The sequence below is a fragment of the Pomacea canaliculata genome, linkage group LG6, assembly GCF_003073045.1.
Source record: "Pomacea canaliculata isolate SZHN2017 linkage group LG6, ASM307304v1, whole genome shotgun sequence".
In the NCBI taxonomy this organism is placed as follows: Eukaryota; Metazoa; Mollusca; class Gastropoda; order Architaenioglossa; family Ampullariidae; genus Pomacea; species Pomacea canaliculata.
This window is the reverse complement of record NC_037595.1, coordinates 6,293,955-6,310,124: the sequence shown is the minus strand read 5'-3', so window position 1 is coordinate 6,310,124 and position 16,170 is coordinate 6,293,955. Positions and strand designations below refer to the sequence as shown.

At 43.3% G+C, this 16,170-nt stretch overlaps 3 protein-coding genes across 6 annotated transcripts in view; 1 reads left to right on the top strand and 2 right to left on the bottom strand.

The window, feature by feature from the left end:
• The window catches only part of LOC112565602 (whey acidic protein-like), a 30,562-nt gene extending 26,972 nt beyond the window's left edge, over positions 1–3,590 (top strand). For 2 of the 4 annotated variants that reach the window (XM_025241150.1, XM_025241154.1), the window contains exons 2-7: positions 141–197; positions 592–673; positions 1,035–1,211; positions 1,682–1,851; positions 2,327–2,381; positions 3,177–3,590. In XM_025241150.1, the coding sequence (XP_025096935.1) occupies positions 141–197; positions 592–673; positions 1,035–1,211; positions 1,682–1,851; positions 2,327–2,381; positions 3,177–3,199 (564 nt within the window). In that variant the 3' untranslated portion in view covers positions 3,200–3,590. The remainder of the gene's footprint in view (positions 1–140; positions 198–591; positions 674–1,034; positions 1,212–1,681; positions 1,852–2,326; positions 2,382–3,176) is intronic. The other 2 variants (XM_025241152.1, XM_025241153.1) reach the window with 2 other exon arrangements.
• Positions 3,591–5,810: 2,220 nt separating this feature from the next.
• Positions 5,811–9,745, bottom strand: LOC112567312 (sialate O-acetylesterase-like). The gene is made up of 9 exons (XM_025243960.1): positions 9,608–9,745; positions 8,965–9,280; positions 8,555–8,690; positions 8,056–8,227; positions 7,861–7,952; positions 7,466–7,596; positions 6,785–6,945; positions 6,268–6,466; positions 5,811–6,078 (listed from the first exon to the last, which is right to left on the bottom strand). The coding sequence occupies exons 2-9, from the start codon at positions 8,983–8,985 to the stop codon at positions 5,839–5,841; spliced, it is 1,152 nt and encodes a 383-aa protein (XP_025099745.1). The 5' UTR covers positions 8,986–9,280; positions 9,608–9,745; the 3' UTR covers positions 5,811–5,838.
• Positions 9,746–10,610: 865 nt separating this feature from the next.
• LOC112567311 (sialate O-acetylesterase-like) lies at positions 10,611–15,122 on the bottom strand. The gene is made up of 9 exons (XM_025243959.1): positions 15,009–15,122; positions 14,371–14,688; positions 13,558–13,693; positions 13,163–13,337; positions 12,722–12,813; positions 12,358–12,488; positions 11,769–11,923; positions 11,304–11,508; positions 10,611–11,128 (listed from the first exon to the last, which is right to left on the bottom strand). Exons 2-9 carry the CDS (start codon positions 14,644–14,646, stop codon positions 10,883–10,885), a joined length of 1,416 nt encoding a protein of 471 aa, XP_025099744.1. The 5' UTR covers positions 14,647–14,688; positions 15,009–15,122; the 3' UTR covers positions 10,611–10,882.
• Positions 15,123–16,170: the final 1,048 nt, after the last annotated feature.

Genomic DNA, 16,170 nt, shown 5'->3' with positions numbered 1-16,170 from the left:
TCTGCGTGACATTTAGTGGACTTGGTGACTAATACTTGTCTTTCGTAGTGCAGTGGGAAATAGCATACGAGGAATAATGTCAGCAAAATAAAAGATAGACTGTGAATTTATGTTTACTGTCACGTTCTCCTGTGTTGCAGCTTGCTTTACTGTCATTTGGTGCCAGCCAGGGAGTTGAGCCTCTTTGCCAGAGCAAGGTAAAAACTGAGAAATACTCTCAAAAATCACACCAGATGTTTTCATAGCAAAGCTCGGAGGCCACCCACAAAATTTCGTATTTAGTCATGTGGCGAGCGGAGTAGTACTGTACGTGTAATGAGTAGTAATACTACGTGTAACGAAGTAGTACCGCGTATGTGGAGTAGTACTGTGTGTGCGAAGTAGTACTGTGTATGTGTGGAGTAGTACTGTGTCTGTGAAATAGTACTCTGTGTGTGTGTGTGGACTAGTACTGTGTGTGAGATGTAGTACTGTGTGTATGTGTGGACTAGTACTGTGTGTAAGATGTAGTACTGTGTGTATGTGTGGACTAGTACTGTGTGTGAGATGTAGTTCTGTATGTCAATCACATTTTCTGTCGTCTGCGTTCAGGTGTGCGCCGCCACCGAGGAATGTCGGGTCAGCGAGCAGTGCGACGCATCACAAAAATGCACCTTTAGTCCAGTGTGCATTCGTGAGTCTTTGTCAAATAGTGTTTAAGCCACTGTTTAGTTTTAGAGTCAATGCTGTTAGTTTTAGAATGAAGGCCAAAACAAAACACGTGCACAAGCTAAGTAATTAGTCTTAGTGGAAAGAATGTTGTTTCTGCTGAAGCTTTTAATCATTATTTGACAACGCTTTTGATGATAACAAACTTTTTTTGTGAAAGCGAGGGATAAAACAGAAAAATGTAAAATGAACAAAACAAAAACATAGACGATCCTAACAGTGACGACGAATAATATTTTTTTGATAGACGAACAGATGCTTAGGAAATAAAAAGAGTATATACTCTCTACTCAGTAGTAACTCTGCATTTCCTATGTGTTCTGTAGCCAAACAAACGAGCACTTTTCTGTCTGGCGGATGCATTATTGGGGAGCCACTAATACGACAAGCAGGCAATGAGTGGGAAACAGTCGTCTGTCACCCACGTGCCCCATGCCCAACGGACTTTTACTGTAGCGTAGCGCTGATGGATGTTGCTGCTAGGTGCTGTCGGTCTGACACAGGTGAGTGTGCATTCGATGACGAGTAAAGGAACTTCAATATTTTTAGAATCGTCAGAAATTGTCTTTAAATAAGACATTGTTCATCCTTGTGGAAGTCATTCTGGAACGTTTACGCGAAAAATGTGTGCATTCAGATTAATGATGGCTTGGGTAAACGAATATGTAATATGTTAAAGACACATGGAGAAAAGCAGAGGAGGACAAGAAAGAAATATGAAAAGAAAAGGGTTAAAGATAAATTTTTAAAAATAGCATTTTTTCATTTCTTTCTCTCTTTACACATACACATACTTTTAGAGTAACTGAAATAGTCTGACCGAAAGAAGAAAGAAAACTAAATAGAGAATGAGATTGAGATTTGTAGCGATGTGGATTGACGATAATTTCTGGAATGTACACTTTTTATGGTTAGTTTTATTAATATTACTGTCTTCTTGCACTCTTTGTCTCTGTAACGCCTTTGTCGCCAGTTCGTCCTCCCAAACCTGGTGTGTGCCCGAACCCAGACCCCAGCGTGGAACGATTCTTCTGCGTGGACACGTGCTTAACAGACAACGACTGTTTCTACAATGAAAAGTGTTGCAACACCGGCTGTGCAAAGCAATGTACTAATCCGATTGAAGACCCTTGCCGGGCAAAGGTAAACAGTTGTAACTTCCAGATGTTTGTGTTGGGCTGGTAGCATGTTTATTTGTTTGTGACAGGCCTTTATGTCCTGAACGCCTGTGGTGTAGCGGGTAAAGCAACAAAAGCTGGGGATGGCGTGCTCCCCGGTTCACAACTCGTGTGGCGCATTATACTTCTCAAATTTTACCCTGATCGAATAAGGGCAACAAGGGTGAGGAGATAGGAACCGCTCTCAAAAAGCTTGTTCCGTTATAATTGCAATCTTAGAGATATGTACTCTCATAGAGTTAAGTACGATCTTAGAGACTCTGGACGACAAGGCTATTGGACTACATTTATCTTTCTCTTTGATTTGCATCTTTACCTTACTTTACCTTTGTTTTCCCGTTTTCATAAATATATTTTCAAGATTTACTTTTACTTTTTATCCCCCTCAAAGCATCATGCATCTCCTTGACATAACTGTTTTTTTTCTGTTTCGGACAAAGGTGTGCCCCAATGGCGGTATGTGTCAACTGTCCAGTCTGGGACAACCTGAATGTGGTGAATATTGCGAATTCTTGTTTTCTAACGATGTTAACGTTCACTTATTGTATATCTGAATTTTTGCTCTTTGCGCCGTTTTGACAATCCAGCACTACTGTTGTGTCAGAGTAAAAGATGCTTTTTCATAACAGTTTTAAAAGTTAAAAACATGTTTTGCCTCCAACCCCTATTACGAGTCCCTGCTGGAGACTTTTCCATTCTGGAAAGAGCATAGGTGCCCCCGACAGTCAACTGTAATCAGCTTGAGTGCTTTTAAACATCAACAGTTAGCCAAACTGTGCACGGAGTCCCCAGGTCTTACCAGTTATTTACTTAACTAGACGACAAAGTTTAGTGCGCATGCGTGGGTACGGCCACCCCTGGTGTCGGCGTCGCTTGAAGTTGAAGCAGGAACGTTAACTACTGTGAATGTTTACTAACCCAGGTCACCCTGTCAGCCATAATTACTAGCCGCCATACACTCTGAGTGAGTGAAGGGCTGGAAGACTAAGAAATTAGAGTTTATATCACGATTGGCACGATTATGGTGTATGAGTCCACTGCAGCTTCAATAATTGCAAACTATTTCATTAGCAGCTTGAAAGTCTGATAATGACACAGAACTATGACACCAATCGTCCGACATTTTTATGGCTTACTTGAATCCTACTCCCCTGAAAAAAATGGACGAAGGTTTGGGCAAAGTTTTACATGATGCTTATGTCGGAACTTGATCACACGTGGTCGAACCTTCGTCCAATTGTTTCCTGGTTAAGAACATCACTAAAGCACTTCTTACTTTTGTTTGAACAGTTCCCGTTGGACTAAGAAGTTAACACGTGGAAACCAGTCTGCGCTGCTCCGACGAAGCCCGCCAATAGGACTGAAGCCTACAGACCAACCAAGTTTTCAATAAAAGCTGGTCTGTGGGCTGCTAATGATAACATTTCACATTTTATATCGACAGACCACCTACCAGATAATCTTAACCCTGACTTTAAAAATTGTCTTAAACGTAGTAAAGATATATAACATAAAGATATATCTTTTAAAGACAGCAACAGTAACCACACAGATAAATAAAAAGGTGCTACAATTTAGTTTCAAAATTTAGAACTATAAAATAAATGTCACACAGCAGGGGTCTTCATAACCAAGTAAAATTAAAGAAAATAAAAAGGTTTTATAAAAAATCACTCGTTATCAAATCGACAATCATTCTTCAAAGAGATAACTGATAGTTCATGAAAGAAATTAATATAAGGTGTATCATCTACAAATACTATTCTCTCATGCAACAACTGATGATCGATGATTCAACTGAGACCATGACCGATCTCTCTACTAATGAAATTTCGAATATTATAATTTTTTCAGATTGATACAGCGGGTATTCCAGCGCTCCAATATGGTTTCTCCAAAAAATCTTCGTCTTTAAGTGTACAGTTCACTACAAAATTAAAGAAAATATTTTTGAGTTTGAATAGATATCTACACACTGGTTTATGAAGAGATATATATATATATGTGTATGAAAAGTCAACATTAGGTGTATATTTTGTGCACGCTTCACAAAAGACACATAAAGCCTTTGTGCTGCTTAATTTAATCAAAATAAACAACTTTGAGATGGTTTGTTTGTGATTTGTTGTATTGATTTAGTTATGGTGACATTTGTGAGCATGAAGACTGTTGTGATCGGACTAGCCATTGCTACATTTAAAGTCATTTTCAGGACAAACAAGAATTCAACATTTTTTTAACTTGTTGCCTCTAGCATAGGCCAGACCATGTCTGCTTCGTCTAACCACCTCCCCCAACAAACACGCAGGTCAAAGGAACATAATTATCTAACGGTAATAAATCTTGAGAAATTGCCGGTTCGGTAAACTGAGGAGACTGCTGACGTAAGAGATAACATTATCACAGTGTGTGGTCACACGGACTTCCTACACATTTGCATTCCTACCGGGTACGCCCTGCCCGTCCCTCCTACTTACTTTGTATCAAACTTAGCAGTCACAGATGCGGCAGCAAGCTCAGTCATCTGCTTCCTCGTTAGACCCTCGCTTTCCTGTGTCCTCGACACTCGTCTACTACACAGGGTTCCGCTACATCACGCGTTGTTGGACTAACTAGACTTGGGTTTAGCTGCATCGCACTTTATGGGACTAACTAGGTTTGACAAAGGAATTTTTGCTTTGCTTTTTCTCCTTTGTGAAGGTCTGAACCTAATTCAAACAGCATCAAACATTTCGAACATCTGTTAATTACCACGGAACGGGCTCAGAACTGTCACAAGGGTCGGATCTTTCAAGCTGGGGACGAAATGATAACAAGACGACAAGAAAAATCTGAAATGCGCTGCTCTCCGGTCCGATTCAGGCTGACGGCCACGAACACAAAGAAGTTGATCCCACAAAATTCTTTCTAAAGCAGAAGACAATTTTAAAACCTTTGTGTTCGTGGGATATAAGCCTGGAAAAAGATGACAGCTAGTGTGCAATAAAAAATGGCTGAATAAATAAATAAATGTAATTATTGCAGCCAGGGTCCCCCAGTATCGACCATTTTTTTTAAAAAGTCAACTATGTTGTCACGAGAGAACTATAGGAATAGGGCTGTAGTGCTGATGTCACACTTCTGCTTCCTGTACTAGTCGTGTGAACGCGCTGTTAAACGGACTATCATAAGAGTGGATGGGTAACTGTGGGTAGGGATTGTCTGTTAAGATGGCGTTACCTCCGTGAAACAGCGGTCACCCTTTGGCGGCACATGTTTGTTTGTTGTTTCGTCCCTCGTATGTTGCCCACGTTCTTGTTCATAATTGCTAAGATCATGCTCTGTGGGAGTGTGAGTATGCGTTACATAAATTATTATTATTAGGATGTTCAAAAGCCAGTGAGGTCTTGCCAGCGCTTATCTCCCCTAGGAGTTGCTGGCTGCTTCCGTGAGGATGTACCTAGGGCAAGGGTGAGGTCGTCATGTGAAACTGCAGTTTTCTCTACAAGAGATCTCTCACAAAGGGAGAGACCATCAGTGACCGAAGGTGAACGCCCGTTAATTGTATGGCTACGATATACATTTAGTGCAGTACAACAGCACTCGTTATTATTGAGACCGACTGGACACAGGTAGAGAATAGGAAGCAGGGAAGCACCACAGTGACAGATCCCGTTACTGGTAAGAGGAGGGTAAGAAAGGAGGGTATAGTGGTCAGTGGTAAGTCAAAGTGATCGCCTGTCTGTCAGGTGTTAGCTAGATAGAGACTGGATGTAGCTATGTAGCAGAATAGTTGGAAGTGAGTGTGTAGTATGCTTGACCAATCATGGGATAGGGTGATCCTTGAGATATCAACGGATTCCCGGACGTAGAGAACCGACCCTCTCACCATCTTCGCATACTCATTCTCCGAGGTTCACGACATATGTTCACAAGTAACAAATGAATATTTTGATTTCCTTTAAGAGGTTTGTCACGTGACTGGTGTCTTCGTCATGTAGGGCGGGGCCGGTAATCCAGAGTCCGCAGCATAGATGGCGCACTTTTTCAGCTCGCAAGGGCTATCCCGCCATGCATAGCGCAGCCCCATCACGCGCTGGCTGCACCCGGCAATGGACAGCGTGACGTCAGAGTTTCCATGTTTGGTGATCGGGACCTCCATCCATCGCGGGCCGTGGCTGTCGCACGGGTCTGACGAACTGGCGCAGCAGATCTGTTCCGTCGACAAAAATCATCATCATCATCATCATCATCATCATCATCATCATCATCATCGAACTGGCAGCATGAAAGACATTCTTTATCAGACTTCGGCCGGAAGTTTTACAAAAAAATTTTAACTCCAGTTTTACAATTTGGATTGATACGGAAACCAAGAGCACTTTGGGGACTATTGCCTCACTTGAAAGCCATTTGTTGCCCGGATGTCCAGCGGAGTTCGCCCATAGTCGTACTGCACTATGAGGGCGCGTTGTGAGGCGTCATTCGTGAAGAGTGTCGGGAAGGGACCCTGGAAGGTGACGTCACTGCGTCCGTAGGCCACGTGCAGGGCACCTAGTACCAGACGCCTGGAGACATCTTGCTTGAAGCGAGTGTGCACGCTGAGGACAGTGGTAACAGTGTCTTGTCACAAACAGTAGTGTGAACGCTAGCAGCAAACATGTTACTACTGTCAGCGTTCATACCAGATGTTTATGACAAGATGGCCACCTGCCGTTTGCATTGTTTTTTTTGGGGTCTCCTTTAACGTTTACTTCCTGCTTTATGAACAGGTGGCCATCTTGTGCGAGTGTTAAGCCCCTACCCCTTAAAAAAACAACAACCAAAGAGTCGTATGTCATTCTGTCATGTGTCTCTTCCATACCCGAGTTATGTTTTTAATGGAAGAAAAGCAGCTACCCAGAATGGGCTCAACTCACGCGCCGTATGGCGAACTGAAGTCTGGAAGATCCATGGCGACGGCCATAAAGGTGTATGGAAGGTCAGGGTTGGGGCTGTACCCGTGACCCACCGTCTGAGCCCAGCGTAGATCCGGGTATGCGTCCCACTGGGTGGCGTTTGGTGGGTTCAGTGCGGACAACTGCATTATGTCACACGGGCATTATGCAATGTAGTGCTCTGTAGTATAATAGACAGACAGAGACAAAAGTGTGTGTGTGTGCGTGTGTGTGCGTGTGTGTGTGTGTGTGAGAGAGAGAGAGAGAGAGAGCAAGCACACACCTACCCATCCACACACGCACACTAAACTAAATAAACTACCTAATAATATGCAGTAAATTAAAAGTTTGAGAAACGACGCGGACAAACCACACACACACTAACTAACTCACACAATAAATTTATCCATTTAACCCAAAGTACAAACCAGCAAACATTCCTCGTGCGCACGTAGCCTATTCAGTTGTTGACTAACTCGTTCTTCTGTGAATTGTTCATCCGAGTGTGCTTTTCCGTCTGACACGTAACCTTTAAAGAGTTGGATTTAATGAACCTTTAACATTTATCTCGCTCCAGAGCCCCTAGCCTCATTACCGCTGTTACAGGCGAGTCGAAGTGTGACATCCGGGCAATGTAGAAGTACGTTTAACCTGCGCACTGACCTGAACATATCCGAAGGGGAAGTCGAGTGAAGTCTCCCCAACCGAACCATTGTGGAACATGTCGCGCCACTGTTTGACCAGCTGCTTCATCTGGCAGGAATAGGCCTCTGGATATCCGACATTGGTCTCCCCTGCCACAGCCACTCTCCTATTATACTTTTACTGGGGAGACAACCAATATTCTCAGCCACTCACTTCGCCAAAGATTACATAAAACTGACCACAGGAAGGTTGATATTTGAATGATTTTGCTCTTACTGATGTATTATACAATCGTGTTGCTTTCAAGTTCCTGGAGAAGGTCTTGTAATTCTGCAAGTTCGTGGCTTAAATAACAGACTAAATAACACAGATACCTCTTAACTATACGAAATATTTGTTTAGGATTGTCTCACCTTGATACCATATCGCTCCAAAAATGGTCATGTTCAGAAAAGGATGAATCATGGCATTCCAGAGCACCAGAGGCCTCTGTGGGCAACACTCTCTGTAAAAGAAAGGAAATTACACCCCCGTTGCCTTGAAGTACCACGGTCTGTCATGAGAATGAACTGCACTCGCGGTTTATCACAAAACTGAACTGCACTCACGGCTCGTTATTAAATGGATTAGACGGGCAGACACTGATAGCCTCTGGAGGCGACCAGGCCTCGATGGACGTGCCTCCTCTGGAGGTCTGGACCAGGCCAATGGGGTAGTTGAGGTGAGGCTGCAGGTACTCCCCAAACAGCCAGCAAACAGCTGATAAGCCGCCGATTCCACCTGTCCGCCGGACATCAAGTAGATTACAAAAACAAAAGCAAAAATAAGAGCGTCTGCCGGTCCTCATATCCAGTTACTCAGTCGTCCCTTGACCGGGATTTGTACAGCTTGTACTTGGTAGTGACCTTATCTCATAGCTATGCCAGATCCTATCTAGTCTAGCCATCGCCGCTGTTACTGTTGGGATCCTGATGAGGATATCATGTGTGGAGCTGTGAAAGTGTGTGCAGCCTAAGTATTTGTTACTTCAGTGTATCAAGAGGACTATTTAGCATCGTCGAGGCTAGGAGAAGCAAGCAGCCAACCTATGCGATCGCTCGCGCTGACCTGAAGTAGGAGGACCCCATGGGTGCCACGTGCTGACAGTGTCGAGGGGTGAGTCCGACTTAGCGAACGCCGTCAGGAAAACGCGAATAGTGCTGAACGCCAGCGCCCTCTGCTGCTCATCCTCGGAGTTGTTGACCTGGAGAGACAAGAACATGCCATAACCACGAGTTGTGTGAGTTGGTCACAATTATGGTTCGTCTCTTTTTGCATGACTAGGATCCAGGACTAGAAATAATTTTACACCATACTAGTCCTTGAATTAACGATAATTACAAAAATGTTAATATTACGAAACGCGGTACAAGAATTACGAGGGATAAGATGGAGTATAGAGTGTTTTAGTGCACCGTCGCTTCTACATCTTCCTTGAAATAATAATATCATTTAAATGAAACAAGAAGGGGGAAAACCTGATTCATGGGGAACTCCATGTTGCTCTGCCCAGAGCACAGCCACACGTCCCCGAAGAGCACGTCGTTGAGAGTGACCTGTCCCTCGCTGGAGCTGACCCTGATGACGAAAGGTCCGGGGTCAGTCACAGCAGGCAGCTTCAACAACCACTTGCCGTCTTGACCTGACCTGTGACCGGTGACCCATGACCCACGATCTGAGCAGAAACCGTGTCTCCGTTTTTCGAGGCTGTTCCCCAGAGTACAGCCCGCTGGGGTCCTCGTTGAAGAACCATGTGGTCACCATAGTAAGTTGCCAGCTGCAGAGCACCTTGACCTGAAAGTCATGCTTAGCTGTGGAAGTCGTAATTTAAATACTTGTGTGCGTGTGCAGGGGACACACACCAATAACGACGACCACCACCCCTTCCCGTGCGAGCGTCGTTGTGACTCAGCATAAAGGGGAGGCCAACTGCAAACTCTTATCTTGACTAGTAAGAGAAACCTTGGAGAACAAATTCCGTTATCCGACATATGGATACGTAATGTAACATACATGTAACCGCCATATTAAAATGCATCTTTAATATAAACACCGAGGGTGTGTACTTTGAAAGATTCACCCGTATGATCAGATCTTTTCTTGCGTGTGGTGTAAACTCACCGCTTTGACACAGAAAGTAGAAGATGAAAACGCAGACCAGCAGACGAGGCGGCGCCATTTTGAATGACAAGAACGTCACGTGTCATGTCATCGTCAGGTGGGTGCACCCGTGCCTTCAGGTATGAAAAGGAGATAACGAACAGCGAAAGAGGCATGGTGTGTACATAAAATAACACTAGTGAGTATGGTGTGTACATAAACGAGACCAAAGTAAAAAAAAAACTGTAGAAGAAGTTTGTGAAACCTTCGTCCCTACAGTGGTTGCTCTGACCTGTGATGGTCTCCTACCAGGGATGCGGGGGTCTGGGGACGACTCGCAGCGTTGACCCCTGTGTTACCATGGTATCGGCGTGCAACATGGCCTAACGAGGTCGTCCGTTTGTCAACATCGTTGGTCAAGCATCTTCCTGGAGGAGACATGCAGTCCCCTGTCCTGCTTCGTCCGTAACTGAACCCAGACACTCCATTACAATGTGTATTGAGAGCAATATTACAACAGTTCTCACGGTGATTAGGACACCCAGGTCTGACCCCCGACCTTCTGCAGCACGATGACTTGTTTGTTTGATGGCTCTGTTTGGAAGAAGGGCGTTCAAGTCTCCGGCTTGACCCCTCCAAGTAAATAGTAGACAAGCCTACACTAAGAGTGGAAGTGGATTCTTACCTGTGTATTTGTGTCTACATTGGAATTGTTTATTCGAAGAAACTTGATCTTTGACAGAAGCTAAGCTAGGTGAATGTTGTCTTGTGTAGGCTAAAGTATTTGGTGATTAGTGTAAGGGGATGTTTGTTGTTGTAAGTTTGGAATTACCACTGGGGGAATATGCAGATTTATTTTCTGTATGTTGTATGCTATTTATAAGATTACCCCTGTTGGTGTTCCTCCTCACCTTGGTGATTGGTGTAATTTTTGAACTTAAACGGGTATGGAAAGTGGGTAGTGGGAAGCAAGAAATATTTATAATCTCGTCTGAAGTCCTTCATTCATAAAAAAAGAAAAATCCAAGTCTTGAGTCTTCATTTTTCAGGAAAAGACTTATATAAGGTCTGTGTTTGCATGTGTACGTTTTATTCTTACCACGGTCTTGTCTGTCTTCGAAGAGCGAATGTACCACCGTTAAACTCGCCAAAGAAAAGCTTCCACAATCGTTTTCGTCACCGAAACAGGGGTAACATCCTTCATGTCTGTCTTAATGTCATGTCCAGTTTTTCCTTTTTTGTTTTGTCTCTGTTTCAGATATCAGATCCCATTCAGCGAGATGCTTGGTTCCCTTGTTAAGAAGGCAGAATGTTGGTAAGGTAGGGTGGAGCAGGTAGACTTGTATCGGCGGCATACACAGCACACTGTTTGAAGTGACAAGGTGTGATCCTCCACGCGTAGCGCAGACCCAGCACCTTGTCCGCATTGCAGCCGGAAGCGGAAATAGTCACCAGCGAGCCTTGGTGGCTTGTGATTGGTGCGTCCACCCACTTTGTTCCCTGGTCTGTACAGCTGTGAGCACTCGCCCCACCGCAGCAAACCTGCAGACATGAAAGACAGTATAAATTAGTTCATTGTCGTCACGTGAGCAGCTTGGCAGTTTGCCATTGGTTCAATCAAACCACGCATCGTGCATTCGCTTCGCAACAGATACAATGGAAATGAAGTGGGAGTTGTCACGAGACTCACATTTCTTAATTCGCGTGCGTCTCGTACCTCAAATCCTTTGGTGTCTCTGATGGACAGGGATGCTCGTCCATTGTCGTACTGGATGGTCACAGTCCGCTGGGCGCCAGAGCCGGTCACGTGGAACTGTGACGGAAACGGACCGTTGTATGTGACGTCACTGTGTCCATAGGCCACATTCAGCGCGCCCCGCATCAGACGATAAGCGACATCTTGTTTGTCGCGGGGATGGATGCTGAGAGGAAAAAAAGAGGAGACAATGTTGTTGAAACAAATCAGATTGGAATAAACCACCTTTCTTTGAATTAATTTGGATGTTGTAAGATCAGTCCAGCACCATACTGAATTGTACTCGGCATTATATTTTTGGTGAAAGCGGTCATTTTGTATCAGCATTAATGTTATACTAAAAGTTATCGCTGCTGGTTTATTACGGTTGACGTGTACGACCACAACAACCATTGGAACATTATGCTGTCAACGGGAGTAACTCACGGCCCATCAGGGGAGGTGAAGTCGGGTAGATCCATAGCCACGGCCATGAAGGCGTGGGGCTGGTCGGGGTTCGGGGCGTAGCCGTAGCCCCCGGTCTGTGCCCAGCGCAGGGCGGGAAACGATCCCACCTGCTGGGTGTCGCTGTGGGCGGCCAGCTGTCAGACACGGCAACATCGTATTTCAGCGTGTGTGTGTATGTATGCTCTGTGTGTGTGTGTGTGTAGGGTGGATGTGTGTGTAGGGCGTGAGAGAGTGGGATGGGAGGGCTATACCATAATGCACCGTATTTCTTTTTGTCATTTTTGTTAGTAAATGACTGCGTTAGTTGCGACAAACAGTTTTACACACACAGAGATTTGGACATCTGCAAAATTAAATGTTTTTTTGGTTATTTGTACCTTTTATTAAAGAAGAAAAATATTAAAGCTTACTTTTCGCTTCATTATTTGTTTCTTATAAGCTACATTGTGTTGGTCTAATCCAGCTTTTCATGTACGCCATTATCTGTTCATCAGACTCTCCAGATATTTAAATGCTGCTATTGTAGTCCAATATTGATTTCAATAAATAAAAGTTTAAGCTGGGTTACCTGCACGTATCCGAAGGGGAAGCTGTTAGAAGTTTCTCCCTGAGACTGCTTATTGAACTGTGACCGCCACTGACTCATCAACTGCTTCATCTGACATCCGTAGACGTTTGGTTGGTCCTGATTAGCCTCCCCTACATCAGATCCATCAACGGTGTTTCTTTGAGTCCACTCGTAACGACTTTATGGGATCTTAGTGCTTTAAAGCGTTTCATGAAACTAAGTATGACTACAAATAATAGTAAATATTAATTTTCTTTTTTTTTTACTTTGTACTTTTACAGTTCAGAAAGGTTTTGGAGGGCAGTATTAACCAGGTATTGCACACACACATATGAGGGTAACACCACATATATATATATGATACCTTGGTACCATATGGTTCCAAAAATGGTCATGCTGAGTATGGGATGGATCATTGCATTCCATATTACAATCGGTGAGTGGGGACAGCAATCTCTGACAAAGAAACAAATTCAAGCATAAAAATAGAAACACACACAGACTAGCAAAAGGAAGATTTTTACAAATACAAAAATACTTATTGAAAGACAGATTTATTTGTCCAAATGACGGAACAAGTACGAAAATGTGAAGCTAGAAGATGGGACATACGACTGTTTAAACGCATGACTAGCAGAAAATCTGCAGAAGAATCCAGGTGAGCAGAAATCACCCGCTCAACTCCGACTATCCTTGTTATGGATATAAACACACAAACCTAAACATTTTACTACCAAAAACATCATTTACTAAACATCGTAGTGAGCAGGGGTACAGTGCTACAACACAAGCACCCGGTTCTTACGGTTCCGGTTGTGAATGGTGTACAGTGGGACAGGCGTGACAGGCTTCAGGTGGAGACCAGGCCTCGATGGTGGTGCCTCCCCACGACGCCTTGATGAGGCCGATGGGATACTTCAGGTGAGGCTGCAGGTACTCCGCGAACAGCCAGCACACGGCGGAGAACGATTGCAGAGACTCTGGACATAAGTTTTTATCCATGTATAAGTAACATCGAATATTGTACAGGCTGTGAAATCATTCTGAAAATAGACAAAGCTGATGTCTGTCTCCTCCCCAGTCTGTGCCTGTGTGTCTGAGCCTAAATGTCAGCCTGTCTATTATTTAGTCTCACGCGTTCGTAGTGTCCACACTCTTCGCAATATGACCCTTAACCTTGCTATGTAACCGTGTACATACGGGTGGTGGGGATGCTCCAGGAATGGCCCGCAAGCAGCGAGTTCAGCGGCGTGTTGGACTTTTCATACGGGACGTGAAAGAATCGAATTGTTTTGTACTGAAGGCCTTTCTGAACTTCCACAGTGGTGTTGAAGATCTGAAATGCAGATGTCCTATCCTAAGCAATGTTGAAACGCCGATATTTTGAAGCAACACAAATACAAATACTCAAGGAAATAATTAAATATAAATACTTAATCTGTTTTTTTTCTTGAGGCTTTTTCTTTTATAACTGAGCACACTTCCTACTTGGAATTAATGAAGGATTTTGTCATATCGTGAAAAAGACAAAAACCTAAATAGATACATTCTAAAAGTAACCCCGAACAAAAATGTTTTCAACACCTGTCATGCAGAAGAAACAATTATGTTCAATATAAACATTATAAACTAAGATAAATACTAATTATACATAATTCATCAATGTTAGCAGCTTAGAATCCAACATTTCAGTTATAAAGGTTTGTCCTATGCAGGAAGAAGGTGAGAGACACAGAACGCAGTATAAACCTTCTTATCAATCTAAACTCTGCCTTTTCGTTTAGAACCCGTTGATAGGTGACTGAAGAAAAACAATCCTGTCTTCCTCACCTCGGTGAAGGCAATGTTGTGGCATCATTTCAAGTGTACACTCTTTTCCGACTGTTTGCAGAAATAGTGTACAAAAAAGTGGGTGAACCATTGTGACAGATTAGACAGGTTGGTGCTCTGCAGCAGGATTCAAAAGAGAAAAAAAAATAAAATGAAGCAAATAAGAAAGACTCTCCCTCTCACCTTATCCATGTGAAGCTCCATGTTGCTCTGCCCAGAGCACAGCCACACGTCCCCGAAGAGCACGTCGTTGAGAGTGACCTGTCCCTCGCTGGAGCTGACCCTGATGACGAAAGGTCCAGGAAGGGTCATAGCGGGCAGCTTCAACAACCACTTGCCACCTTGAACCCGAGTTGTGACCGGTGACCCATGACCCACGATCTGGGCAGTGACGGTGTCGCCCTCTTTAGACGCTGTTCCAGTGAGGACAGCTCGCTGGGGGCCACGCTGCAGGACCATGTGGTCACTGTAGTGATTGGCCAGAATGTAACGCCCCCTCACCTGATTTAAAATATAATTTTTCTTGTTTTTATATTTCAGTCACTCACAACACACACATCATTTGTCCGTTTTGTCATCTGCTCGCTCTTCCCAAGACCTGCATCTCATTATGGACACAGAGCAGGATCTGACACTGATGTAGCTCACTTCCTTGGACCTCAGTTTCTGTGTGGACGTCTATACTTCACATACAGGTCCGAGGTTTCTTCTATGATCGTCATGCTTTCAACTGGCTACTGACCATCCAGGTACAGAACTGTGCGTTTAGTCCTTGCAAGCAGAGAATATATTTTAAGAACGATGCCGAGAACAAGACTTACCTGGAGGGACAAAAATGCTGAAGAAAAATATTGTGAGGATGAGAGCCTGCTGAACCATTCTGTCGACTGGAAAGGCTGGTCTGGGACTAAGTGGAAATTTGGGCGTTTGCACAACGGACATTGAAAGATATGCCTTTAAAAAAAAAAGTCTGTTTGTCATAATTTCAGACTTGGTCTTGTCGTCACAACTACAACAGAAATCTTATCTTTTAAAACAAAGTATAACGCTCAGAAAACCACAGTTGGACAACTTTAATGGTAGCTCAGCTATGTCGGGCAAGTTGCAGTCATCCCAAGATGCAAAAGTTTCGCACCGTTTAGTTAAAAGTTCGAATCAAAAATAAATCCACTAAGAAACAGTAACGACAATAATGATTAATGATTCAGGCACAATATTTAAATTTCCTCAGGTACAGAAATGATTTACTCTGCGTGAGTTATTTTCGTTGATTTTACGGTTTGAAAAAAGGTTAGTGAAGCATGAACTTCGATAACAATTTAGTTCACACTAAAAACGATTGTAGTATTTTGTTGGAACAGCAGTTGAACTCACTTGTCCTCGTCTTGACATTTTGAAACAGGTGAACGAGACCTAAATCTTGAACTGCATGTCGATCAGCGGTTATTTTTAAACTACTTTTAAATATAACAAAAAAAAAAAAAGTTTCCTACGCTCAGTTTATCTCGAGAATGTTCACGGTAAAATATAAATCATACAGAAATGGCAATATTTTGTGAGAAAGAAGCAAGTAATTCGTTGTTTCGGTTCTCAATTCTATGAATCATTCTTAGTAGTGTCTGCCTCCATTCTAGCTGTTCGCAATGTCGAAGGGTTAATAAACATATAGAAATAAAAAAATTTTAACTGATTTCTAATTCATTAAAGCAACTTTAAACGAACAAATGACTCACCCACTCTCTCAATTCATCAAAAGTGAAATGTTTGCCATTAACCATTTAGGACCTTAAACATGATATAATTTTATTAACGAGTTTCTGGAGATCAGTAGCAGGGCTGTGGAAAGCACATTAAATGTCTGATCATGTGATTGGGTTATTGGGATTATGTAGATGGATGTTAAAACCTTTCTGTAACCTTTGTTTGGATGGGTGGCTGCTTGGTTGATCGCCTTTGGGGATAATGAGGGATACTGGATTCCCC

Excerpts from the sequence above, each read along its gene's own strand:
- LOC112567312 (XM_025243960.1), bottom strand. The coding sequence starts at position 8,985 with ATGGAGTTCCCCATGAATCAG. Across the intron at positions 6,467-6,784 it reads TTCAGTTCGCCATACGGCGC|CGTGCACACTCGCTTCAAGC; the intron begins GTGAGTTGAGCC and ends CACTGTCCTCAG. Across the intron at positions 6,079-6,267 it reads GGGCAACAAATGGCTTTCAA|ATCTGCTGCGCCAGTTCGTC; the intron begins GTGAGGCAATAG and ends TCGACGGAACAG.
- LOC112567311 (XM_025243959.1), bottom strand. The coding sequence starts at position 14,646 with ATGGTCCTGCAGCGTGGCCCCCAGCGAGCTGTCCTCACTGGAACAGCG. Across the intron at positions 13,694-14,370 it reads TGGAGCTTCACATGGATAAG|ATCTTCAACACCACTGTGGA; the intron begins GTGAGAGGGAGA and ends TCTGCATTTCAG. Across the intron at positions 11,924-12,357 it reads TCCCCTTCGGATACGTGCAG|CTGGCCGCCCACAGCGACAC; the intron begins GTAACCCAGCTT and ends CGTGTCTGACAG.